Source organism: Gymnoscopelus microlampas, assembly GCF_963454915.1.
Source record: "Gymnoscopelus microlampas genome assembly, chromosome: 13".
Classification (NCBI taxonomy): domain Eukaryota; kingdom Metazoa; phylum Chordata; class Actinopteri; order Myctophiformes; family Myctophidae; genus Gymnoscopelus; species Gymnoscopelus microlampas.
This window is the reverse complement of record NC_139950.1, coordinates 35,568,505-35,595,887: the sequence shown is the minus strand read 5'-3', so window position 1 is coordinate 35,595,887 and position 27,383 is coordinate 35,568,505. Positions and strand designations below refer to the sequence as shown.

The 27,383-nt window shown below is 40.0% G+C and overlaps 1 protein-coding gene across 2 annotated transcripts; it reads left to right on the top strand.

Annotated features, from left to right (window-relative positions):
- Window positions 1-374: 374 nt before the first annotated feature.
- Window positions 375-27,094, top strand: LOC311058428 (gamma-adducin-like). Of its 2 annotated transcripts, none has more exons than XM_084075864.1 (15): window positions 375-571; window positions 9,028-9,280; window positions 11,452-11,596; window positions 13,185-13,336; window positions 14,800-14,880; window positions 15,509-15,658; window positions 15,976-16,119; window positions 16,532-16,630; window positions 17,909-18,082; window positions 19,133-19,393; window positions 19,603-19,719; window positions 20,914-21,003; window positions 21,180-21,303; window positions 24,663-24,755; window positions 24,989-27,094. In XM_084075864.1, exons 2-15 carry the CDS (start codon window positions 9,080-9,082, stop codon window positions 25,237-25,239), a joined length of 2,082 nt encoding a protein of 693 aa, XP_083931990.1. In that variant the 5' UTR covers window positions 375-571; window positions 9,028-9,079; the 3' UTR covers window positions 25,240-27,094. The 2 variants fall into 2 exon arrangements, with proteins under 2 accessions (XP_083931990.1, XP_083931991.1); XM_084075865.1 differs by lacking the exon at window positions 375-571 and adding an exon at window positions 7,471-7,722.
- Window positions 27,095-27,383: the final 289 nt, after the last annotated feature.

Sequence of the window (27,383 nt, the reverse complement as noted above, 5' to 3'; positions counted from 1 at the left end):
CACACTATGGCCAAACATTCACCCACAAGCCATCGTTAACTTTTATCAGTACAGAAATCTGCTCACTTAAGGTAGAATGTTCACTGGTGTGTGAAATAGTAGGAGGGAATATGGAGGATCATATCACATAAGATACGGGACATTGTGAGAGTGTGTGTGTGTGTGTGTGTGTGTGTGTGTGTGTGTGTGTGTGTGTGTGTGTGTGTGTGTGTGTGTGTGTGTGTGTGTGTGTGTGTGTGTGTGTGTGTGTGTGTGTGTGTGTGTGTGTGTGTGTGTGTGTGTGTGTGTGTGCCCCTCCCATTTTTGGTGTGCAGTCCAGTCGTCCAGTACCATGCAGGAGACTGTTCTCCATAGCTGACAAGTTTTCTGCAAGCTGTGAGAATAGGCAGCCCCTGTCACACAGGCAGAGGAGCTGAGGGAGTGTGGGAGAAGAGAAGAAAAAGCAGCAGTTCCCCCTCTTCTGTGGAGCCAGATGACCCTATCTGATGGGATAATGTAAACAAATCAGCTGACAAAGCTAGAACCGTGGGAGAGTGACCTGTAAAGTGAAGATTGTCCTCACATTAAGGAGGTAAATTCAACTAACACTTTGAGTTTCACTGGGTTTTTGTTTGTTTACTGTGTCCACTGATATATACTTCACTATGATACAGTTTTTTTCTAGAAGTTTTGTGCTACGATCAAAGTTATCCTGTAGTTTGTGCAATTTCAAGTACTGGCTGTCAAACTTTCAAACATAACGATTGTTTTGCATACAGTGAGGCCAGATAACAAGTTGTCCGTACGGTCTACCAGAGTGTTGTTGTTATTTAACTAAAAGATGTTTTTATGCATTATTGTGCTGTAATAAATGCTTGCAGTTGCTGACACACACAACTCTGCAGTGGATGGTATTGTATGCTTTGAGGTTCAAGTAACATGCTGCGTATGCAGATTTGAGTGTTGAGTGTCTCCTTTTTTTTTACAGTGTTGTCAAGTTTTTGCTGATATTTACAGTATAGCTTAATAAGTTGACTGGCCTGTCTGTGACTGCATTGCCCGCTCCCAGCTGCAGGAGCCTTCAAGCAGCTGCTCTCAATTAATGTCACCCTCTGGAAACATTAACGTTACACAGAACAAGCATTTGTTGACTTTAGATGTGCGGTTTGGGGCAGCACAAGATTTCATAATCCTTATATCCTGTGACACAAGTTATAGACACCCTTAACCACTTTAACCCTGGCGTTCCAATTTTGGGCGTGCCATTATAGGCGAAAATAAGATAATATATCTTTTTGGTTTATTGACTGACCCACAATTTTCTAAATTATTTTGAAATGTTTTGTAGTTAAGTGGTTAAAACTGAGAATGTATGGGACTGTATGGGACATGACCTGAACCCATGTAATGACTTTTCCTGTTCCACTTTACAATGTTGTTTTTAAGTTTTATCATGTCATCACCTACACTGATTTCATATTTCATATCAGCATAATAATAAAAATAAATAATAATAGCTCAGATTTATATAGTGCTTTACAAAGTCGCTTTACATAAAAGAAAAGGAACCAACTTTATTGAGAAAAAACAAAAAGAATAAAAGATAAGTGCTAGATTAAACTTTATTAAAGGTTAAGCATGGGTTGGGGGGGACATCTTAACTCGACCTCAGCTGGGAAAGGCAATCCTGAAGAGTGTTCCACTCATCTTACCTTCCACTAAATAACATCATAAACGTTTTTCTTCTAATATATTTCTGTTGATGGTAATGTCAGTCATGATGACCATAAACATCTACTTTCATTTAAAAGGGTACACAGTACAACCCTGAGTGTTATTTTTACTTAGTGAGCGTACAGTACAAGTAGAACCAAATAGACCTTTTAACCACTTAAACCCTAAATACTTAGTTGACTGGGGTCCCCCAGGGCTCTATGCTAGGTCCGCTCGTGTTTTCCTCTACACCCAAAATAGACGATTTTTGCTGAATGTTCGCCCAAGAATAGGGATGCTATAGGGTTCACGTGGCTACAGTATAAACTGTTTGTTTTTACCCCCAACCATCTTCTGACACTCAGCAATCATTCAGAAGCTATGATGCTTCTCATTAGGTAGAACAACCAGAGATTAGATAAAGATTTCTCACTGACTGTCAGTGTCTATCAAGCTTCACTACACACTCAGGTCCTGAGTGTTAATTTGACTCTGAGTGTAAACACAACGTTGTGTCCAAATAGCTTTACTGCTTTGCGTCTCTTGCTCCCTTTACAGCCTAAAAGTTTTGAATGAGAAAGTGTAACTTCTCACACTTCTCAGCTTGATATTCCCTTGGTCTAGATTTGAATAGGATATGAGCAGCCAGACCCCTATACCTCAGCCCAGAGTTAATGTGGGCCGCACCCAAGACAGAATTCCAACATGGAGGCCATCCAAAGACAGCTATGGTGGAGTCTGCAGCCAGCTCCTCCATTTAGATAAACAACGCTTGGCCCCTCTGTTGCCAGACTACACAGGAAAATAATCAATGTTAATTTAACTCAGTGAGAGTGTAAAAACTGACCCAAATGGACCTGTAAGAGTTAAATCAACATTGAGGCGTTTCCTGTGAACGTCAATGGTGTGTGAATGTGTGTGCATTCAAGCAATCTTGCATACGTTCAATCACATGCTTATGTTTGCATCCAAACACAAGCACGTTTGTAGTGCATGCGTGTGTGCGTGCGTGCGTGCGTGCGTGCGTGAGTGTGAGTGTGTGTGTGTGCTGCAGTGGTATTACATCCTATAGTGGAGAAGGCAGCGTTCCAAGTGTAACAATGTTGATTGTTTCAGGTTCCAAATCGTTTCAGGCACCATTTTTAGCAGAATGTGGATTGATATAGACGAATAGGGTGAATATACTGAGACAATGCCCATGTTTTACAGCAAAACCAAATGTTGTGGTAAAAGATCTGTATCTGTGTGATGAGGTTTTGCCTTATGAATGTTGATGTTTAATATATTTTAACTGTCTCAAAGATTAGCCATCCTTACATATTTGACAGTCAGATTAATCTTCTAAAATGTCAAAATTCCCAGAAATGAGAAAGGATGTAAACCTCACATATACAGTGCTGTATAATAAGGCATTAATTCCGTCAGGATTACACCACCTTAATGTTAATGCCAAATGACTGGAAGAGGTGACATTCAAAGCCTGCAGAAGCATACAACATATTGGGGTAGTTTATGTCTTTGGGTAAAGAAATCTTGCATTGCAGCATAGTAAAAAAAGAAATGTCAATTCTGACAATGTGAAGTGAGGTGAAGAGGCTTGAGGTTGGCTTTGTACAACACTGTTGTGGCAGCCTCTGGTTATATTCTCATCAAAGATGCTGTTGAGGCACTTTTTCACTTTACAGTACTGACTAGAGATATTGGCGAGATGATGAAATTTAAAAGTAAATTGTACTACAACTAACTTTTAACCACATGAACCCTATCGTCCCTATTCTTGGCATGTCATAATAGGGGAGCATTCGTTGAAAATAGCCCAACAGTTTGCAAAAATATAGGAAGACATTCTGTGAAAATAGCCAAATGTTTGGCGAGATGGCTACAGTGTCTCTCAACAGTTGGTATCATTTAGTCTGGTTTGGGGTCAAGGGTCATCGAGTTGATGATAAATGGTTCTAGCTATCTCTAGGGCTAAAGGATAATTGCCAGAAATGGATACCTAGGAGGGGGCAGAAACTAAAATGTTATGTCAATATTTCATAGACTCTCGCTAGGGGGCAGGAAGAAAGTTGTGCGTTCAATCATTAAGTGGTCATTAAGGAAATCCACAAATGACTTTGGGGAAAACTGGTTGGTCCTGTGATAGACCATTATGAACTTTCAACCTTGTGCTCAGACAACGAGGAAGCATAATCAGTCAGAAAGGCAACGTGACTCATGTTTTTCACCATACTGTGCTCAGAAAAGCATTTTATGGGATATTGGGCTGGGTGGTAGCCTAACACACACTGTCACTGCACACAGTCTCTCCTTTCTGTTTTGTCACTGCCTCTCTCCCTCTGTGTCTGTCCTCCCTCTCTTCCTGTCTTTTCTGGCTAAAAATGCAGTGTTGCGTCATGAACAGATACACTGTTCCCTCTCATCATTTCACTGTTTTAGCAGCTGTAGGACATGTTATGAGTCCATCTGTCTGAGCAATAGACCTTAAAATAACAACCATGAAATTTAATGGCGTAATGAACCCAAATTCTAATCAACCAAAGATTGGCTGGGTTGTAAAGAAATGTTATTTGATTGGAACTGCTTGTGGTGCTTCATAGTCCAAGGTTACTGCGAATCAGTGATTAGATGATGTACTGTATGATGTGAGACTTAAATAAAAGGTCAAACCATCAAAGGAATTGATTGGGGTTTTACCCGAGGCTATTCATAAAATACACTTGGTGCATAAAGTATAATGACACTCCATGGTAATAGAACCTACTGTATGGTAATTAACACAGGATGCTGACACAGAATGTATATGAGTTGTAAATGTGTTTACATCGATCTCAGTGTGTGTTGATGCTCTGTTATATTTGAACTGCCATTTGTCCTGCAGTCATTCCAATGATATTTAGTGGTTTTGTCTTGGAAAAGTCCAATGTGGTCTTTGGAGTGTTCAGAATAATTGTGTATCATTTGGTCCAATTGAGTGGACATGGGTGAATTAAGTTTTTGAAAGTGCTGTTAGTATCCTCTTAGTTTATAAAAAGTTTAAGTCATTACATCAATATTTAGGGTATATCTTATATGTATTTGACATCAGTAGTATCAACACGAGAAAACGTTTTGTTATTGCATATTTGTCTGTGAATGTCATTTTTAATTAGTTTACATATAAGGCAGTGAGTTTGTAAGACATTTCCAGTGAAGGCAGTGGTGTGGGTGCAGGGTGTGACAAGACAAAAGAGGTTCATTTGTCTGTGAATATCAATAACCTCAACAATGATCTTTATGAATGGGGCTTCTACTAATAATGGCTGACATTTGGTCAATGTTTCCCAGATAGACCGCAGGGCTTGAAAAGTTCAGATGTTGAGAGGCTGAGTGGGAGGAGGAAGGTGTACGCCCGCCCGCCCGTGTGTGTGTGTGTGTGTGTGTGTGTGTGTGTGTGTGTGTGTGTGTGTGTGTGTGTGTGTGTGTGTGTGTGTGTGTTGGGGGGGTGGGGTGGGGTGATTGTGTGTGTGAGCATGCATTGATATATCTTTAGTGCATTTGGACGCATACGTTTTGAATGTGGTTTCTATGGGAAGTCTGCCAGAGTAGGCAAGCATGGTTGCAGGGTAACTGTGGGGAGTTGAAGGGTCACGCAGCTATGGAGTGAGAACGTTCTGCTTTTCATTACATCAACCCCATATGTCCTCGTATCTGAACCGCCTCCCAGACTCCACTGCGTTTCCTGGAATTGTTATGTCAGTCAGTGATCCAATCCCTCTCTCTCACTCCCCCAAAATTTAGACATTTGTGTATGTGTGTGTGTGTGTGTGTGTGTGTGTGTGCGCTGTGTGTGTGTGCTTGGGTATGTGTGACATATGCGTGTATGTTGAAAGGGCAAAGAGCTGGGTTGGTGTGAATGCTAGAGATTCCATTGGTGTATTTAGTGTGTGGAAGTGATTTAAATATCACTAAAAGCTGCCAGAGACAGACAGTGGGGGGTTGGTGGGGGCTGGGTGGGTGGGAGGGAGGTGGGGGAGCAGGGGGACCTACTGGGCATCCCGGCTTTTAACAAAGTAAATCTCTGAGGGCTGGCTGAAAGTTTGTTTAAATTTGTGCAGCTTTGTGTTTTGTAAGCCTTGGTCTCATCTCCTGTTTACAGAGACTGAGGCGATTCAAATCACTTGAAACAAAAACAATTTGCAAGAGTTTCTAAAATAACCCAGCGTGGCGTTCCATTAGTTTGTTGCTCTTGAATAACATCATTATCTGAATGGACAGTAATAATGCCCTTCTAAGCCAGAACAGTATAATTAAGGCGGGGCTCTAACAAATTAAATTAATGGCTAAGTGTTTTTATTGGCACATCAGACTCGGTTGAATTTGTAAACTTTGAAACTCACTTTGTCAAAGTTGATGCTTGAGTTGTTGATGGTTTAGGCAGAAATCTGGGAATCCGTTTTCTGCAAGGAGACATCTGTTTTGTCTTGTAGTTTTAGCTAAACTACACAGCTTTGATGTCATTGACCTCCACCCAGTAAGACAAAAATCTGTGTTATAATGTATCGGATTACTGCCTACACCTCCGGAAGGTAACCGGAAGAGTAGTAGGCCTACTTTACATTACTACTTCAGACCATTTTCCAAAGAACGCTTTCATTCTTTAGTTTTTCACATTTTGGAAAACATTTCTCAAACATTTTCATGTCAAGAACCCCTAGATTCATGTAAGCTATTGGGCCATGCATCATGGACCGCTATTTTGAAGGTATTTTGTAAGATATTTTGTTAGATTAGATTTAGTACAGTCATAAATCTACAGCTATCTACTCTAGTGTAGGTAGGGAGATAACAGTGAAGAGAGTGAAACCTATTAGGCTATCTAAATTCTAAATAGTCATTCAGCACTGGGCTAACTTGCCCCCGGAAATAATAGTGTAATGAAACATCATTTTGCTGAAGACCCCTTGCCTGGAACCCTCTCAATGAGGGTCCTCTGACTCCACTTTTTCAGAACCACTGGTCTAGTAGGCCATTGGTTCTCAAGGTGAAGTCGTCCAGGGGTTCGAGGGGGGTCCCCAGCAAAATGTGTTACCGTGGCTATTTAAAAATAGAAGATATACAAGCTCACAGCGCGTCACTTAGTGCTGCGCTGCGAGCTTGTACATCTACTATTTTTGAAAAATCTTGAAAGTGTTCGACAAATTTAGGAAAATGTTGATTTCTTTTAACACAAATTTTCTCTTCTGGGGTCCCTGGCACAAAACATTTTCAGACGGGGGTCCGAGGCCAAATATATATATATATGAATTTGTTGGGGTCCTTGATATGAAAAGGTTTGAGAACCACTGTAGTAGGCTATACTACTAATACTTCAAACCAGTACTTTTACTTTTGGTACTTTAAGTATACCAATACTTTTGTACTTTTACTCAAGTAAATTTTGAATCCCGGACTTCTACTTGTAACAGAGTATTTCTACATTGCAGTATTGATACTTTTACTCAAGTAAAGAATGCGAGTACTTTTCCCACCAGACCCCTGCATCAAAGATCTTTATGACTTCAGTGAGTCCCACCAGACCAGAGTGAGTGCGTGCTGGGTCCCACCAAACCAAACCAACCCCAAACTCTCCATGAGGCCTGGCTGCCTGGTGGTGGGTGGATAATAAGTGAAGTCACATGGTCACTTCTCCCTTTCCAACACAAACACACCCACACACACTCTCTCCTCCATGCGGCGGCCGCTCTTTTCTCTCTTGACTGTTTCACTCTCTCTCTCACACACATTATTCACACACAGTCAGACAGTAGGCTAGGCTCCGTCTGTGAGCTGTTGTTTGGATACTACTGGGGATAGCCTGCTATTATTCAGATAGCCTACTTTTTTTAAGATAGCCTACTCTTTGGGGGATACGCACGCAAGTTTGCGCGCTGCAAGATTCCACAATGTACCCGAAGTACAGAGTTTAACGTAGTCGTAACGTTCACTGTACTATCAAAAGAACAACCATCTGGACGGGATATAACTCGGGAAGTGAACGCTTTGGTTGAGGTAAATCATTTCCCACATATAGCCTATATACGTATCAGCCTGTTTTTTGTTTAGTGTGTTGTTGTTGTTGTTGTTGTTTATTTTGTTTTGGGAGCTGGTCTAAGCTGCATGTAATAGTTCTCAACAGTTTAAAAGTTGCACGGTTAGTGCTATTTGTACAACGTTTGGCGAATCAGCATCACGCCTCAGTAGATAACGTTGAAACTTCACACAGCTGTGTTTGATTTTTAAACTGTACTGGTACTTCAGGGCTAATTCACAGTGAATGTGTGTCAATACACACAAGACAGACACACCTAAACCCCTTTCGCTTTTAAATGAAACCTACCTTTTGCCTAGAAAGAGTATTTAATACAGCTTGTGCGTCATGTAAGCAACAAAAGTATGTTATGTAGGGCTAATGATTAAGGCCTGCATCGATGAATTTGAATACACATAGACCCCAATGGAAACGAGCCATAGTGCTTTCTTGAGTTTAATCATTTTAGCATCCTTTTGTATAAAACTGTACCTCTGTGCTTTCCCCCCCAAACTGTAAATAAAGTATTCAATCAAACAATCGATCAATCAAACAAACAAACAAAGCCTAAACGTTGGCAGAAACAGTGGTCTGTCCACCCAACTATACCCCCACCCCACCCCCCAGGTAACGTCTCAATGCCAAAGGCCTAACTGCTGTGCTGCTTTACATGAGTTAATTTGCATGTCTTACATGTCTGCCATTGGAGGTTAATGCTGCTGGTTTCAGTCCCCACTTTGCACTCTGTCTCTACTAGTATCCAGCTGGATAGATGGACTCAAGTCTAAGTGACAGATTGCATACATGCTTTCACTCCTAATCTTTTGATGACTGCATTGTGTGTGTGGGTGTGTGAATTAATTCAAATAAGACATAAGACAAGATTACAAGACACCAAAAACATAAACAAGATCACATTCACTTCCTAGAAACAGAAACTGCACAAGTACACATTTCCACACACTCTGTGTGTGTGTGTGTCTGTGTGTGTGTGAGAAATACATATTAATATGCGTATAATATGAGTGAGTTACATCATTCAACATTAACACATTATGTCGCTCTGTGGACATAATGCCCACACATAAGCAAATTGTTTTCCTCCTACATAAACTACAGCAATGTCATGAGTGTTATCCTCTTCATCCATTGTTCTATCCCCTGTTATTACATGACTCATCATTGTGCATCATTGGCGACTCGAGTGTGTTCATCATCACAGATGTTGCTTGGGCAACCTAAAGACAAACTGAGCTTAGAGACCTATGTCCCTGCATCCTTTACAGATTCCATAACAACAGTGAGAGAGGTCACGTGGGGACGGGGACTTTGTGAACGATGAGTCTGGTGGAGGTGAGACAGACGGCAGGGTCCATGACCCTATCCCTGTCCAGCATTGACTCCAAGGAGCGCTACTTTGACCGCGTGGACGAGAGCGACCCCGAGTACCTCCGCACCAGGAACATGTCCCCCGAGATGAGGCAGGACTTCAACATGATGGGGCAGAAGAAGCGAGTGACCCAGATACTTCAGAGTCCAGTAAGTCTGTCCCCTCTTACATACTTAAGCTTTCAGTGTCTCAATGCAATGGACTTAACTTTCACAGCTGGAGTGGTCTATGTTAGTGATGGGTTGTTCATGATTGATTCGTTCATAAGAGCTAGTTATTTGCCGTGAACGAACCAGTTCACTTCCTGAAACTGTCACGTTCACGATTTCGTTCATGCTCCCCCTTCCCTTAGTACACAGGACGGGAGGGCGGGCTGTTCCCGCAACAGACAGACAGACAGCGGTGCGGGTGTGAGTTTTTCACTAGACAATAGCGCTACTGAACGAATCATTTGAAAGAATCATGTGAACGGAGCATTGCCGTGAACAAAATCGTTCGTTCACTGAAATCAAAGTTTTTTCCCACCACTAGTCTATGTTGCAGCACCCAAACGCAAGCTCTCTCTCGCTTCATATATATATATATATATATATATATATATATATCTCGATCGATAGAGAGAGATTAGCTGCCATGAACGATTAGTTGCTGTGGTCAAACTTGTCCAGACTAATTAAAGGAGCCCAGGTGTTGTGTATTTTCATTCAACCACAGCCAAACTGGCTGCTACTGTCTGGGGGCGGGGAACTAAAACTTCCTCCATGTTTAAACACTAACTTGTTAGACTTAGAAGGTGAATCTGTAATGTAAACAGCAATGCAGTTGCACTCGCACAACCTTTCCCATGTTAATATTAATTTCTGCATAAGCCCAGTTCACCTACACTTTGCATACGTACACACAGATGCTAGTTAAAGCGTATAGTGCCAGGAGGACTTAAGCCATAAGGGACAGAGAATGGTGAATCGAGCAATGCAGTTTGCTAAAAATGTGTTCCAAGGAGATGCAGTACACGCATACCGGTACCCATGAAGTGCATGGAAATAAGATGAGCCCACGCTCGTCTGTGATTGCATAACAGACCTCAACAAGTGGAACTCGGCTCATCACCATGGGAACCGTGCTGAGATGAAGCGGAATGCTGGAGCTCAGCCACTGTGGCACACAGGAGAATAGTGCTGTTTCAGTGGGAACGATACCCAAGATTCATTGGCCACTCTGCCAGCATAAATTGATAGCCAAGCTTAATAAAAAAAGCCCCCCCCCCAGTCAAATCTTTTCACACATACAAAGAGGTTTTTAATGGTCCCACTCCCTTGTGATTTGTGTACACTTTTAATAAGGAAGGTTTGAAAAGCACACTGTGCTATCATCAGATGCTGAAGAGTTTAAAGTAAATTGGGTCAAGGTTAGTTTGTATACACATGAGCCAACATGGGTGTTTTTTTTCTCTTCTCTTCTCTTGTTCTCATCATCTCTTCTCCTGAGTGATTATTCAGTATAATCATGGCTTTGATAGTCTAGAGACACCTGGTGATTCCACCGAGCGGAATAGAAAACCAGCAGTGTTCTGCGTCCCTTGGACCGCAGTTGTTGCGAGTAGGAAAGCCTAAATACAGTAGGCCGACTTTTGGATGTAGTCAGACCTCACAGAAGAGGTCGGGGGCGAATAAAAATAATAATATATATAGCGGTTGGTCATTGCCTGTAGTCGGTCAATTTTGAGCCCATCATTGGTAATTGAGTAGAAGAAGAGACTTAATTGTGGCATTTTAGAATGAAGATCAATTATAGATACAGTAATAATGATATAACTATTCCAGAAAGGGCCTATTGCGATAACAGTTGTGTTGAGGAATGGAATAAGATCTGGCATGTTTCAGTTTATGTCCCGATTTGTTCCGGTGATAATATAATGCAAATGAGGAGGTGACCGATTGGTGCAGTGTTGGCGCTCAGTCAGAGAATTTAACTATTATTTTTAAGGATTTTTAAGGATCACTGCTGACCCATACTGCACTGATCCCCCACTGTTGTCAGCCAGCAGTCAGCCTGGTCTATTTCAGGCTTTACCTTTCTCCCAGGTGCCAGGGACCCAGAGTACTGCTAGTTTTCTATCCTGGCAGAATAGAAAACTAGCAGTACCTTGAGAAATAATGCTAAGTAGGCTCTCAAGTGTTGTCTGTCGTCAAGTCACTGTGTCGGAAGGGATCGGCAGGCGAAGTACAGATGGATGTCCAGTATGTTTTGAATGGAGGATGTTTCTCTTCTGTTCCTGTTCTCTTCAATCAATTCAATCTGTGTTCAATTTATTTTCCAGGTGTTTAAAGATGAGCTGGAAGGCCTGATCCAGGATCAGGTGACCAAGGGCAACAGCCCCACAGGCCTACAGGTTCTGCATCAGATAGCTGACCTAATCATGGCGAGCACTTTGGGAGGGACTGGCCCCTTAACATCCCCCATTAGTGAGTGGCACTGTGTGTGTGTGTGTGTGTGTGTGTGTGTGTGTGTGTGTGTGTGTGTGTGTGTGTGTGTGTGTGTGTGTGTGTGTGTGTGTGTGTGTGTGTGTGTGTGTGTGTGTGTGTGTGTGTGTGTGTGTGTGTGTGTGTGTGTGTGTGTGTCTGATTATCATTCCATGTATATGTCTTCTCTCTGTCTGGGTGCATTATGCAGCTTGACTATCTTCATTGTCAAAAGCTGAATTCTCAGACTCTTGATTCTTGTGACTGAAATGACGGTGAAGGGGAAAAAACATGTTGACAGCATTCTTTATCCTGACTGTTTCTATTAAGTACCCCACACCCTGAATAATGAACTACAGCTGTCTGCAGTGTCAATTATTATGTTGCCCTCCATGCTTGAACAGAGGTCACCGCGCACTTCAGCCTGGGGATACAAAATATCAGTTTTCAAAAAAGTTGGAACGTCAAAACTGTTAGTGTTTGAGAAATGTAAACATGGCCGCCATGCCATATGGCTTTGAAGTAATTAAGGTTGACCTGCTCCTTTGTAAAAGTAAAAAGGAAAAAACAGTCTTAAAGTGGCCATAAAACACAGGACTCTGTTTGGTTGCATGCCCTTATACAGTATGCTCTCAAAATATCCTGCAGTGTCTTGTAAAAGGTTTTGAGAGCAGACACTTTTACGATTCAGCAGTGGTTATTCAAGGCCCCTAAGATGTGATTTTGTATGCAGGCTATTTTTTAAAGCAAACATTTTGAGCAAGATGTTGATTAAAGAAACATATAAGCATAACATAGATGAAAGAAGAAAGAAGATTTAAAGGAGGAGGTGTAAACAAGCATACAACATAATGTACCAGGTGTGAGCTTAAAGCTGCACTATGTAACTTTCCTCTTCTACCCTGGATTTGAACCCAGTTGAAAGTGCTGCCATTTTTACCATTGAGCTAATATACTGCTTGCACAGGGGATAAATTAAATCTTAACCATCATGTCAAAATTTGTATCAGATCCTGTGTCTAGGTCATACAAGACCTATCTAAATGTCTCAATAGAAGAGCAGAGAGACAAAATACAACCACCCCAATCGTATAAGTTATATTGTATTAGCATACTCTACCATACAGATTGGACAAAATTACATTTTATTCATATTTAAAAAAGTGACATAGTGCTGCTTTAAAGGAGTAGTTCACCCCAAAAAGTACTTATTTTCTATCAATTACACACTCAATGAAGCCATTGAATTCACTCAGATCTTTTAGTTTTTGTTGCATTCCAATAATTTGATGACCGGCAGAGTCTCAAAGAGTCTGACTCAGTAGGAGACTCAAAGAGTCTCCTTCTTAGTGTCCTACTGACCGATGGATGACCTGGTCATCAAATTATTGACTCAGGAATGCTACAAAAACTAAAAAACCTCCATGAATTCAAGGCTTCATTGGGTGTGTAATTGATAGAAAATAAGTCATCTTTTGGGGTGAACTACTCCTTTAAGCAAAATAGATATTCACTTTTATTAATGTATCACACATGATTGCATATGACTTGTTTACACAACTCTCTTTTTGCTTTGTATGGTTTGATGCAGGCTTAGGGATGGTAACCCCAGTCAATGACCTGTATGGCTTTGAGTCTCCGTCCTTCACCAAAGGGGAGAAACAGAACCGCTGCAAGCTGGCCAGCCTCTACAGACTTGTTGATCTCTTTACCTGGGCTCGATTCACAAGTTCATACATAACAGTAAGTTTAAAAGCAATGTACTGTATCTCCTAATGTTATATTAAATATTTTGTAACCGTGTTATCTTTATTTATTTATTTAAGTGTAGAATGTCTCATGCTGATATTGGTCAAAGTGAACTACTCTCTTCCAAAGCCAGAGAGCCAAGACTTGAATGAATTGGTGAGGTGAAGAAATAAAAATCAATCTGAAGAGGCAAGCAGTGGAGGCAGTATTATTGAAGAGATGATTTTATGAGCCTATATTTTTTATTTTATTTTATGATGTAGTTATTCTAGCTTAACGCTGAACAAGAAATTAAGATATGTCCACAGAAGATTCTCCTTGAAATCTTCTCACTTTTACAATCTCTACAACAAGGTTTCATTGCAGATCGGTTGCACATCCTACATCTTAATGACATCAAGTCTTGGTTCTCTTGTTTCTGGCTTTTGAAAGTAGTTGTTAAAGTTACGTAACTATTGATCGTCCTGTGTGTGTGTGTGTGTGTGTGTGTGTGTGTGTGTGTGTGTGTGTGTGTGTGTGTGTGTGTGTGTGTGTGTGTGTGTGTGTGTGTGTGTGTGTGTGTGTGTGTGTGTGTGTGTGTGTGAGAGAGAGACTGTGTATGTGTGTGTTTCTTTTACATACTCTACAGTGCAGTAATTCTTTGAGTTGGTTCATGTTTTTGCCTGTGTGTGTTTTTACGTAACCATATTGCCTTTCAGTTTCCAGTTTAGCACTATATTAAGTATACATCAGAGCAAGGCTAAAACAAAAGGTGACAAAAACATAAATGTAATCATCAAGTTTATGATTACATTTTTGTTTTTGTCACCTTTTGTTTTTGCCTTGTTCCCTTTTTAGATTCTAAACACATCAGTCGTATTCTTGAGTATCTTGTGAACATGCACAGTACCTAGGAAATGTAGGAAAATATTATGATTCGTAATTCGTAAGTAATGAATTTTTAAATGAGGAACGGTTTAGCATTAAACTGTAACCTGCTACGGATGTAACTTCCACCAAGCATTATTATGGAGAGCCACCGGGCATTCTGCCCTATGTAAAACCAAAGAATACATAATTTTTATGTCTGATTATATTGTACACATTTCCTGCCACAGTGATTGTTCTGATTATTTATTTATTTTTGTGCATTATTTCCACATTTGTATTATTATTACATGTGAGACACATCTAAATGTATTACAACTACATTTTGTTTTCTAATATGTAAATATATACATAATAAAGAACTAGAGAATGAGAGTAAATCATAAACAAATATGTTAGTATGCACAAAACATTCCGAGGGATGACACTTTGTGGAAAAGATAAATGCATAAATTAATTCAGCAGCACGATCTGTTTGCTAAGCTTCTCATGTATGACACTTTAATCACATGCCGTAGATGATTAAACATGCAGGTGTAAAATTTTGCCTTCACACTTTTGCCCAATTTTATCAAATCTTTTCCCATCAGGTGCGGGTCAGCAAAGAGCAGGATCATGTTCTTATTAGTCCTCAAGGTCTGTCGTTTGCCGAAGTTTCAGCAGCAAATTTGGTGAGTACAATGTCAACATGTGTGGTGCATTTGTTTATAACACACAATAATTCCAAATATGCATATTGTTATTCTCTTTTGTAGGCACACTGTAAAATCCTGAGTGTTAATTTATCCAGAGTTACAAATGGATTCATTAACTCTGAGGAATTTACTGTGCAGGAAGAATGAATAGCCAGTGATACAGATGTCCCTTGGTGTGTGCGCTAAATTAATTACACAGTCCAAGTTGCATACCGATAGGGTGGGAGTCAGTTATGAATCTGATCATTCCATCGTCATCAACATGGTGGGGGAAATGTGTCGGCATTGGACGCCAAAGGTACCTGACCAAGAGGCAAAATATAATGACTCTGAGCAGGGCATGAGAATGCGTTAACACATTCTTATCTTGTTCCCACCATTTATTTACCTGGTTTTAAATGTATTATTCTTTCTTTCTTTCTTCTTGTAGTTACTAATTTTGGACTGTGAGCACTGAACAGCAAAGGCATCGCAATAAACCCCATTAGATAAATAGATTGAAAAAAGAAGTGCCACGTTTTATCACAAAATGAAATCTATTTTACTGCTAATTGTTTTGACTCCCATCACAACCCTTATTGTATTGTTTTTCTGTGGTTCCTAGGTCAAAGTGAACATGATTGGGGATGTAGTGGACCAGGGCACTACAGATCTGGGGATCGACTATTTTGGCTTCAGTCCCCATGCTGCCATTTACTCCATGCGGCCTGATGTGAGGTGCATTATACATATACATACTTCTGCTACAGCTGCCGTAAGTATGCTCCAAGCTTGTATAATAAATGAGCATTATATGAGCGTAATCTTTCTCGGGACATAATAAGCTGCAGCTAAATGCATATTTGGCTTTGGGGGAAATGAGTTTAATAAAACCATCCCTCTTGCATGCCTGCTTATTTTGGATGCAGACACCTTTTAATGTGCATTACCAATCCCTTTGAGGTTGCCCAGTAAATTGCATGGCACATGATTCACATTGCACAGTAAACTTTTATTTGATCCCCGATGGCAAAAATGTGCCTTTTAGTTGTCGACACAACAGTCACAGTTGCTTTTATCCTGTATCAACAGGTGTCCTCCATGAAGTGTGGCATCCTGCCCATTTCCCAGGAGGCTTTGCTTCTAGGCGACATCGCCTACTTTGGTTACCATGGCTGCCTGGATGATCAAGGGGAGAAGGTGGAGTTCCAGAAAGCCCTGGGCCCTACTGCCAAGGTAAAATCAAAGCACCAGCTTATGTTGACGACAACAAGCGCATAGGAGAATGCTGCTCATCTTTTGATACTGTACATGTGGAGAAGTGGTTGAGTGCTTTAGTTGTTTGCGACTGGTCTGAAATGACCTGACGAGCTATTCCTCTTTGTTTGCTATCAGATTGTTGTTTTTCCATCCTATGTTTTGTGCCTGTTTGTCAATACATTATTTATTCAAATGTTAGTTGTTAGTTCAAATGTTAGTTTATTCAAATGCGGTTTATGCAAACACCAGCATCTAACTTCCTTGTATTGTATGGCTTGTATGGAATTAGGAATTCTTGGTGTGTATATTGATACATACATTTTAAACCATATTGTTATTACTAGTGGTCCTAATGTATTATTTAAGCATGTCTTAACATATTTTGCAGGTTCTGGTCTTGAGAAATCATGGATTGCTTGCTCTGGGGGAAACCATTGAAGAGGCTTTCCATTATGTGTACCACTCACAACAGGCGTGTGAAATCCAGGTATATGAATCTAGATTGCACAGTTACTGACTGCTAATGGCATGGCGAATGCTTTGAACTGTTTTACATAACAGGGTGGCCACTTTGGAACATTTGATCTGTGAGTTCTGATTTTAACGACATGAATATCATAGTAATAGTACTGTATATGTTTGTTTCTTTTTTTCTTTTCTTTTTTCTCCAAGGGGACAATTGTTCCCCGATTTTTGGAATTGACTCAAATTTAGTTTGGTCTCCCTCCAACATTAGATTTTTGCATTGCCTACATGAGAAGAAATGTTGGCAATGTGTTTAACATCTGTTTCAACAAAGTTAAATCAAACATGTGATTGAGACCATTGTTCACAACCAGCGCCAGGTGGAACCCTGTGGTGTTTGTGGACAGTTACTGAAACGCTGTTTGCATGAGGCAGAATTTTGGGTGCCTTCATCTCCTCCTTCTTGGCTGTATTTGTTTTTCCATTGTTGTCATGCATGCTTAAGATATTGTCATTACACAAACATTTGACACATGGTCACAATTCAGTAACACGTACAGACAATTCCCCTGGCCATACTGGAAATCGTTACTCTAGAACAGTGGTTCTCAACCTGTGCCCAAATGATTTTTGAGGGTCCCCAGCAGATGATTTAGCTTAATGTGCAACATTGTTTTTTCACTCAACAGTAAACAAACCAACATAGTGTATACAGGGTATCTGCACATTTCTAAAGTGACTATTTAAGGACTTTAAAGACCTTTTTAACAGCTCTGAAATATAAAAATTGGCAAACATTGGCCAAATGGTCAGCTATTACTTAAGAAAAGGGCAAAACTTTTGAAAATAGTTTGAAAATAGTAGCATTATGAGCTAGTAGATCAGCTATTTTCACAATATTTATCTGTGGAACCGAGTCAAACAAAATATAATGCCTCAACTCCTGCTGTACAATTCCAAGTGCTTGTCAGGGTGGGGGCTTGTCAGTTGAAATATTATTATTTTGGGGGGTCCCCAGTTCAAATATGATTATTTTGGGGGGTCGCGGCCTGAAAAGATTGAGAACCACTGCTTTTGAAGAAAGGAAGTTCTTGTTCAGTTGAGACTGCAGATTTCTCATTTGCGAGAGCTATTTAAATTGAAGACGTGTGCCAAGCCTGCATTGTTAAAACTTCCTGATTGATATTTAACATTACTCATGCTCAGTTTGCCATCAGACTATTTTTGGCTAGCAACTCCAAACCAGAAAAGTAAACACTATATCTTTGAAATAATGTATTAAATTCATGACTTCCTGAAGGTGAACGCTCTGAGGTGTTCTGGTGGAGTGGACAACCTTGTGGTCTTGGACAGGGACACATTCAAGCCCCTGACCCAGGGCGTGGTCGCCGCGGGGGTGGTGATTGACGGTGAGGTCAGATGGAAAGTGGGCGAGGCGAAGTTCGAGTCCCTCATGAGGATGCTCGACAACCTGGTGAGTGAACCCTGACCCCCTGCCCTTTACCCATGATGCTTTGAGTTTCCTCTCTCAGTGCACTTCCTGGGGAAGTGTCTGATTACAAGACTCTGACTGACGGAACACACAATGAAACTAGACATGTACAGTATTTCAACCATGCAATTATTCATATAATTGGATGTTCTTGTTTTACAACGGATTCTGTCTATGTGAAGTGAAGTGATTGCGCTCAATACTGCGTCAAATTGAGTTGAAGAGCCGTTTGGCCTTTTGGATAGCGTGGTTCACTGTCATCCGGCGATATATTTGGTGTGATTATAGCTCTATAACCGTACTGCTAATAACGTCTGTCTAACAAATTCTCTCGGTACATAAGATGTCAGACCAGGCATGTCTGATGTTTTGTCATGTCTTTGAGTGGGTCACGACTCACTATGGCTAACAACCGGGTTCGAGGAGGCTGCAGCTGTGTTCGCTTGTTCAGCTCTCTGTGATCATAGTGAACCCACCCCCGCTGTCATGGCTTCCAGATGGGAAGGCATGCTGTGGGGAGTTAGAGGACACAGACCACACAGCCACACAGAGACCATGGAGTGGACTTAACAGACAGACAGTAAAACCCTCAGTGTTAATTCAACTCTGAGAGTGTACACGGTTACATTTGTACACGCTAGATAAATGAACACTGAGGATTTTACTGTGCACTGTGGATTGACTTCACTGAGAGTCTGCTTGTCTTTCTTTCTTTGATGTTTCCTCAACAACAGGCTCCTTCAATCCCCCATGGTTAAATTATACTGACTGATAAATCTTATCTTCTCCTTTTGCAACTGGACATGTCTCTAATAAGTGTCATTCATGTGAACCCTGTGAAGGGTTCAGAGACATGGGTTTAGAGCACCCTGGGTGGTCTGTGTTTAAGATATATAACTAGTTGATATAGTGTGTTCCATATTTTTTCCATTGTGCAATGGAATATTATGTAAAACTGCAACTGTTTTCTGCCTCTGGCAAAGGATTATCTTTTAACCTAGGGCAATGTATTCTGTCTCTGTGAACCTTTAGGGCTACAGAACAGGCTACACTCACAGGAACCCCATTGTGCGGGAAAAACCTCGGTCTAAAAATGATGTTGAGATCCCTGCCACGGTATCTGCAGTACCATTGGAGGACGATGAGCTCGGCCTGCGCAGTCCATTTAAGTTCATGGCGCAGAAACAACAGAGGGAGAGGACCCGTTGGCTAAACTCGCCCAACAGCTACCTGAAGGTCAATGTGCCGGAACGCTCATTCAGTGGAGAGTGCAGCCCTAGGACCAAGACTATGGTGAGTAAATGCTGTAGGATTCTATATGGAATTGCAGACAAACACTCTGACTCTGAGCTTTGGCTTCACAAAAGTATTTTTCAGTACCAAAGAGAGGAAGCTGCAATGTCTCTGTATCAGCCTGCCCTCTTGTGGAAGCTATAATAAATGCATCTTAGACACTGCATTGGTCAAAACCCTGATCTTTTTCCTTTTCTTCTTTTTTTTAGTGGATGAAATCTTCAGAGCCAGGCAACAGTATCGGAACCCCAATAAGAATCGAGGACCCAAATCAGTTTGTCCCACTAAACACAAATCCCACAGATGTTTTGGATAAGAGGAACAGGGTGAGTTGGAAGATCATGTGTGTTTTCATACCATAAAGACAAAACCTACCACATGTTCTAAATACACCCAAACATGTCCATTCACATTGTCTTTATGTGCTCATCTTCAGCAGTTATGGAAAGGATATAACTACTCCATTGTAGTGTCTTGGGTATTATGCAATACTTATTTCAGCTCCGTGAAACATGCTTTTTAATTTATATCCCAAATTCAAGCCTCTTGTTGACAAGCTCAAAACATATTGGTCTAACATCTCATAGACAGAACATTTTGTTCCGTATAAATAATTGCGGATGAATTGCTGTTGAACCAAAAAAATATATTGATCATGATCTAAAGAGCATCCCTCTAGCATGGCAACAGGCTTTAGTCCAGAAAAGATTCAGTCAAGCGTAAAACTCTGGAGACTGACCTAATGCCATTAGCTCTTTCAGAGAGGCAAGTTGGTTTAGGTAGTACTTTGTATTAGTCTCAGTGTATTATGGTAATATGGGAGATATGAATGTGAAATAATATATGAACCACTGAAATAGTGAAACGGACCAGAGGAGTTGCAACTGTACTTGGTATGCTGTTTTTTCACTGTACACCAAATCTCTTAGCCGAAAATAGCCGATCTACAAGCTCACAATGCGTTGAGAGCTTGTAGATCGGCTACTTTCAACAAATGTTCCCCCCAGAATATGGATGCCGGGGTTCAAGTGGACCACACCGGCGTCAATACATATCATTGTCTATTCACTGCTTCGCACATAAACATAGACAATTTGACTTTATTTCTTCAGAGAAATCATTACTAAATAAGTTTAATTGAATTTAATAAAATCGATATTTTTTCCTGAGACAAATTTCAGCTAGATTTTAAATCAATCTGCGCTTTGAAATGCATTAAACAACAATAATGTAACTTTGACACAATAATAATTGCTCAGCGATATTTAGTGTGTTGGATCACTGCTCTCATCCAGTTTCAAGTCTCTGCAAGTTGATCTTCATACCGTACTGAAATGGATGGAATCCAGTGGTGTCCTCAAAAATCAAACAAACTACCGTATGTTTTGGAAAATGCTTGGCATTATAGTCAATTATAGCGGTTGGCAGTATAGTCAATTATACTGTGAAATGTTGTCAGTGGGCCAAACATGCAAGACCACCTATATGAAAGAAAAACTATCTTGAATGGTTTTCTGTAGATAAGAGAACTGAACAGATGTGACCAGATGACCCCTGGGCCAAAGTCTCAGTTACTGGCAGGCATCGTTGTGGACACCATTCCAGGACCAGTGAGTATATCTACCATCTCAAAATAGCATATTACCGATGCCCCAAAACTCATTGTCTATAAATAATATTGGCCATTTGCGACATCGGCTCATAGTGGAATAGTGTCCTTGGTTCTGTGTGACCACATTTCTTCAGGTCAGCCCAATATATAAATATGTTTTTGATGTCTTATCAGGCTTTCATCATTGAGGATGAAGAGCAGACGCGTTCTCTTCCCCCAAATCCATTCAGTGGGCATACAGAGAAGGTGATGGAGGAATACAAGAACGTAATAGAACGAAGACAGCAAGGCCTTGAAGGTACTTATTTCTCTATTACACCAATTAAAACTATATACTTCCATATCATGGGATGCTGTCATAAAATCCCACTTTGGACCATTTATCTTGAAAAGTCTGAAAACCCTACTTAATCATAATCCTGCTTGGGCTTTTAAGAGCTCAGACGTGGCATCAGGCTGTGTAGATTATGAGTAGCATAGTTGTCAAGCTAATCCTAGAGGTCAGCAGAGGTCAAAGAAGAAATTGAGATGTATAGATGTAGCTGTTTTCTAAGGCTCATGGAGATCTGTGACATAAGCACTAGCAAAGGAACTGTTTGCATGCCTAGAGAACGCGGGAATTTAGAGCCCTAATTGCAGAATTTTGCTAGTCCCAGGGGTACCATATAAAGCCCCCTACCACAATTGTTTGAGTGTTTTTCAGCTGATTAATATGTTTCCAATGTCAATCTGTAGTAATATACATTGATTTGAGAGGCACCATAGAACATATTGACAAATATGTGCATGAGTACTAAGTTCAAATTCTTAAACTCATCCTGAGACGGTATTTGGCTAAAAGTAACGTACCATTATCCCTGCTGACACGGCCACTTTACTTGAATAAAATGATTCCTTCTTGTTCCATCTGCCATTCCACCATTCGGAGAACTCGCCAGTGAGTGCCCTCTGGTCAGCTGCTGGTTGGAATGTATTCATCTGGCACTTCCAGAGCCAAATGCTGAAATGAGTATGGTCTAAGGACCCCTGCCTCAAAATACCAATACAAACTGGCACCCCATCCAGCCCATGACTGATGATTTGTTGAAAAGGGAAAAACTAAATATTTATATTTCAATGAAAATATAAACTTTCATCTGTCTGTGTGCGACAGCCACCCTCTCCTTGCCGCTACAGTGCCGGCAAGGCTGCAGAACATTGAACCGCCCGCTGTGTGTAAGCACCTCTCACAAGGGACCCACTTAGGTCATCACACCCCAGAACGCCTGCGTTGCACTGATGACTGTGAGGCAGAGAGAATCAGGGACATTGCAGGGGATTAGTCAACTAATGAAAAAAAGACAGTGAAGTGATTTATTGCCTTATCTATCGCAGTTGATGAGAGCAATGACGTGATCAAACTTGAAAATTGTATTAGAGCCTAAGGACTCAACGATTGGCAATTTGAAGTGATATTTTGTCCGATAATAATGGACATGGCCTGCCTTGGCACACTAAAGTCAAACATCACTTTCAATTAGGCCACATGCAGAAATTGGACTATTCATGAATGAGAAAGGGAAGCCAGTGGCAGAGATGAGAGAGACAGTCTTCATGATCCTGCATTGTTAGTGGATATAACAACACTTACATTGCTTAATGTTAACATGCAGGGTCACAACAATGTTGTTAGAGATATTGCTTGAATTGCGCTACTTCTGACTTTTGCCCAGTTGAGTAGTTTACTATGCCACTTACTGGTGAGTGTTGGTATGCATGTCGGAAGCTGTGTGCAGTCATGCATGTTGTCACCATGTGCCCCCCAGCGATTTCATGTATGTGGGTTTGTTCAGAAGGGGATCTCTGATAATGACATCAAAGAAAAGGACCCGCACACTGTCTGGAACTTACAAAAGAATGTTGCTCTTTATTCTACGTTTTGGTCGTTAGACCTGTCCCATAGTTTGAGAACCGCTGCTATAGAGTGTTTGTTCAGTAACATAACATGTACGTATGTATGTATCCAACCCAACCTGTAATTTATTAGGAATATCACATTGAGGTTCGAGACCTCTTACAAGTGTGCCAGCAGTATAAAAATAAAACGATGACAGAAATGTGCAACAGACACATAACATTTAAGATAAAATACAAATAAAAACAACTAACAGAATAAATATTAAAACTAAATGTTTTTAAAAATATGAGCAGGACATGGGCAGCATATCCATATTTGCCTGTAAATCATTCCACGACCTACGACCTTGATAAAACAGACTCATCTTGCCTGTCTCAGTTCAACTAGGTATGGTACAATGAAACCATTTATGCCAACGTAAATTATGATTGCACAGGGAAAATGCCAACATAACATTAATGTACACAGGCAGCTTACATAGGATAGCCTTATAAATGAAAATGTACCAGTGTTGTTATATTCTTCACAATGCAAGGGATGGCCATTTAACCAAGCTATACAGAACACAGTTATGGGCCTTGTAGTCAGAATTGGTAATAAAACGCAACGCCTTTTGGGATCGAGCTTATTCAAGGTGTATGAAAAGACAAATCTATAAAGTAACAGGGGTTTTTGCGTCTCTCCAGCTCTTTAGTAAGTAGGTCGGGATAACAATTTCATCCACTCAGGAGAGAGATCTTGTTCAGGTTCTCTCTCAATTGGATGAAATTGGCAACGCACCTGAAAATGTGTTCTCCGATTACGAAAGAGCTGTAGAAACAGGGACACCCCTGTTACTGAACAAACACTCTACCCTACAGCAATGATTACTATTAGAATATAAAACTTTAGCATTTTAACAATAAACTTTGTTTTAACCAAAAAATATCATTTACAATTTAACAACACAATGTTTGAGTACATTTTTAGACCATCAGGCTTCTGATGATAATCACATTATCACTCCCAACATAAAGAGCACATGTGCATTGTAGGTTGGACACTTGTGCACACCTGACATTGTGTATGTAATGCAAATTAAATAGTATACACATTCACATCTAGTCCTGTACCTGAAATCAGTAGCCCAATAATGCTAAACCATCATTATGTTTTGTGTAATGTGACAGAATACTACAACATCGTTCTTATTTTTTGGTGTTGAGAGCACACATTAGTTTGACACTCCTGAGCTATATGACACCCCTAGACTAGATGCTAATCTTTCTGTATTTGTGAAAGTTTACTGAGGTTGCATGCAAGCCAAGGTCACTCTGCTGTATTGTAAAGAGGTTATTCATATACGACACCTAGTGGTACTAATTAGAAGTGCAAAGGTGTTTGTTATTGGTACTTGTCCTCTTAAGTCATTTGATAGTGATACTATAGTATCACCTGGAGCTTTCTTAGTGTGTGTGTATAGCATGTTGTTATAGCCAGTTAAGGAATGTTCCTGTATGTTGGGGTGGAATGTAAGAACTGAAATGTTAAAATATTGGTTCTGTTCAGAACCTCAGAACAAACCGAATAAAAAGATTTTCATGCTCTGGTGTCCAGTCAGAGCAGCGTATCACACTTGGGTTCCCTCCTTATAAGGCGCCAGAGACTCAAGCAGCGCAAAATTCAAAGTCACAATGCTCAGCATAATGTGATAAACCTCATTCCACACATGCACACTGACTTTAATAGAGGACTAAATGCTAAAATAAAGCCTCTTGCAGATACAGATGACGCCACTGATGCAGATGAGATGACCACGTTTGATGGCTCCACTATTTCACTCTCCCTCTCCCCAATAATGAGTCCAGCTAAAGGTAATTAGTTTGCCATTACAGTAGCTATTTTGTGTATTTGGAATGATTTGGAATTAATATATAATTGATAAACGTATATTATAATATATTCGTATTATATTCTGTGTGATTGCAGTTCCTACATTGTGAAATCCAGTTCATTTAACTGAAATTTGACCCATACGGGTACATTTTTATTTCAAAAAAATTGTACCCACCCCTTTGTTAACTGATTCGGTTATATCTGTTGACAGACCTAATACTCAATGGGAAAGACCACTTGGCAGAGACTGACGAGGATCTAAGCATTGCTGTATCCAAGCTGAGCGTGAGCACTACAGAAACGGTTGAAATCTCCATAACAACCTCAGAAAAGTCGGGGGACGCTCAGACCCCAGAAAGCCAAACCAAGTCCCCCAAGAAGAAGAAGAAGAAGTTCCGTACTCCATCATTCCTGAAAATGAACAAGAAGAAAGAGAAGGAAAAAGAGAAATTGGAAGCCTAAGTGGATAAACTGAAAACAGTGACCTTTTATTGGGAAACTACAAATTGCCTCCCTCCCTCATGGGGATACTCAATAGATTCCCAGCTTTTTGAAGGGAAGTTAAATAACTGACTGAAATGACTGAATATAATTTAGTTTAAAAACAGAAACCTCAGAGAATAGCTTTGTTTTTTCTCCAGTACTGGACTCTGTCATTTTGGGAGCAAATACTTATTTCAGGGGAAATGTCTTATAATAAGGTTTTCCTTAGATATGCAGATCAGCAGACATAATATGGAGGTCTGCCCTCAGAGGATTTTTTTTATCTGAGGGCACAAAACATGAAATGAATGGTGAACATACTGTAAGACAGGCATATCAATAGTATTTACTACTCATAGTTTCAGTGGATTAACCACTTAAACCCTCAGTATAGGCTGTAGAGGGTACTAAGTATAGAGTATACTCTATACTTGGTAAAGGAATACTTGGTGAACTGGGGTCGGCTCTGTACTTGGTCTTGTCTTTTTTCCTCTTCACCAAACCTTTTCAGCGAATGTTCCCCCCAGAATAGGGATGCTAGTGTTCTAATGAAAAGGGTGCCATAGGACACTGCAAAGGGTTTTGAACCTTATCAGTCTTTCAGTTTATGGAGTGTTTTGTACTTGTGTTTTTAGAGTATTCAAGTTCTTTGAATGTATATTGAACAGCCAGAAATTTTAAGAACATTAGAATTGTTGTATGGTGGACATGTTGACATTATCTGAAGTCAAGCCTTAGGAATTATGATTTTTCAAGTCATAGTCATACTTAAATAATAATGAAACTATCTTTTGAGTATATGCGAGTTTATGATAGATAACACAATATAGTGTTTCATAGTTAAGTAAATTATTTTAATTGTGCTACAGGTAAATATAGAAATATTTTGATATTAAGCATGTCAATAATGCTAATGATGCCCTTTTCCCAATACCTGCTGTTGTGATATAGAATAGAAATAACTGTGACTAAATCTTATTTTAGACCTCATGATACGACAGTCACTCGCCGAAAATAACAGATTTTCAATTGGCAAACATTTTACAGTTGAAAATGTCTTGTTTTCAGCAGCAAACAGTTGTACAATGAAGAATAATTTAGCCATAACTAGGACGGAAATAAACAAAGTGGTGGCCTCTGGCACATTTTATGTGTTAAAAAAGACTGAGTTTGTGTAAGTTGTGAGTTTAATAATATTGAAAGCCACATGTTATGCATATGACAATGAAAAGTATCATCGCTGAGTTGTGTAAATTGAATGTTGAGATTTTAACTGATGGTCTAAAAACAGCAAAGGGATTACAATATTATTTGCAAAGCAATTGTTTGGAGACCCCAATTGAGATTCAGATCAAGTATTTTTAGAGGACCATATATATACTGTATGTTATATGTTAACATCCCAGTCAACAATGTGAATAATTTGCTTTGACCCAAAGGGAGAGAATTCTTTGCCTTTTGTATATAGTAGGTTTTTGTGAAGTTGTTTGTAACGCTATACCAAAATGAAGGTCATTACGTTTTTTTTATGTGACAACACAACCTAATACCAATTTTTCACATTCCTTATTTTGCTATTGTGATGCTGTTTAATCTGAGCTCATTATTTGCAGTCACACCACGTGAATATACACGATCATGTTTACAGATTGTTGTACTAATGTATTTTTGTACATGACTGACCTGCTTCTATCGCCTCTTGCTTTTTGTATTGCCTGGGCAGTCGTGTAGCATAATGGTGCTTTGCCTTATAGTCGTCTTGCCAAATGTCATTCCTATGAAATCACATTCCATCTGTGGTAATAAACACTGAAATGTGTTTTAATTGATTTTTATTCTGCTATTGTTATTTTTGTAATTTCCTTATGCAAGTTTCGAATACAAGTAAAATGTGTCGGGTGAAAATTTGACAGGGAAAATCAACGAAGGCTTCAGTGGGTTAAAAAGTGGAAGGACAATATACATTGAGAACATTTCACCTGCAATATACTGTATTTCAAGTAGACTGGCCATTTTGGCTGGATAAAATCCAGCTAACATCTGATCAGTGATCCTAACTGCCTGTCATTAGAGAACAAAGAAGACCCAGGGTATGAATTAAAACTTTCCACAGAACTAATAAC

What these genes read in the sequence shown, in the direction of transcription:
- LOC311058428 (XM_084075864.1), top strand. Translation starts at nt 9,080, where the DNA reads ATGAGTCTGGTGGAGGTGAGACAGACGGCAGGGTCCATGACCCTATCC. An exon ending in CCCAGATACTTCAGAGTCCA is followed by an intron (nt 9,281 to 11,451) that starts GTAAGTCTGTCC and finishes TTTATTTTCCAG; the next exon opens with GTGTTTAAAGATGAGCTGGA. An exon ending in CCCTGGGCCCTACTGCCAAG is followed by an intron (nt 16,120 to 16,531) that starts GTAAAATCAAAG and finishes CATATTTTGCAG; the next exon opens with GTTCTGGTCTTGAGAAATCA.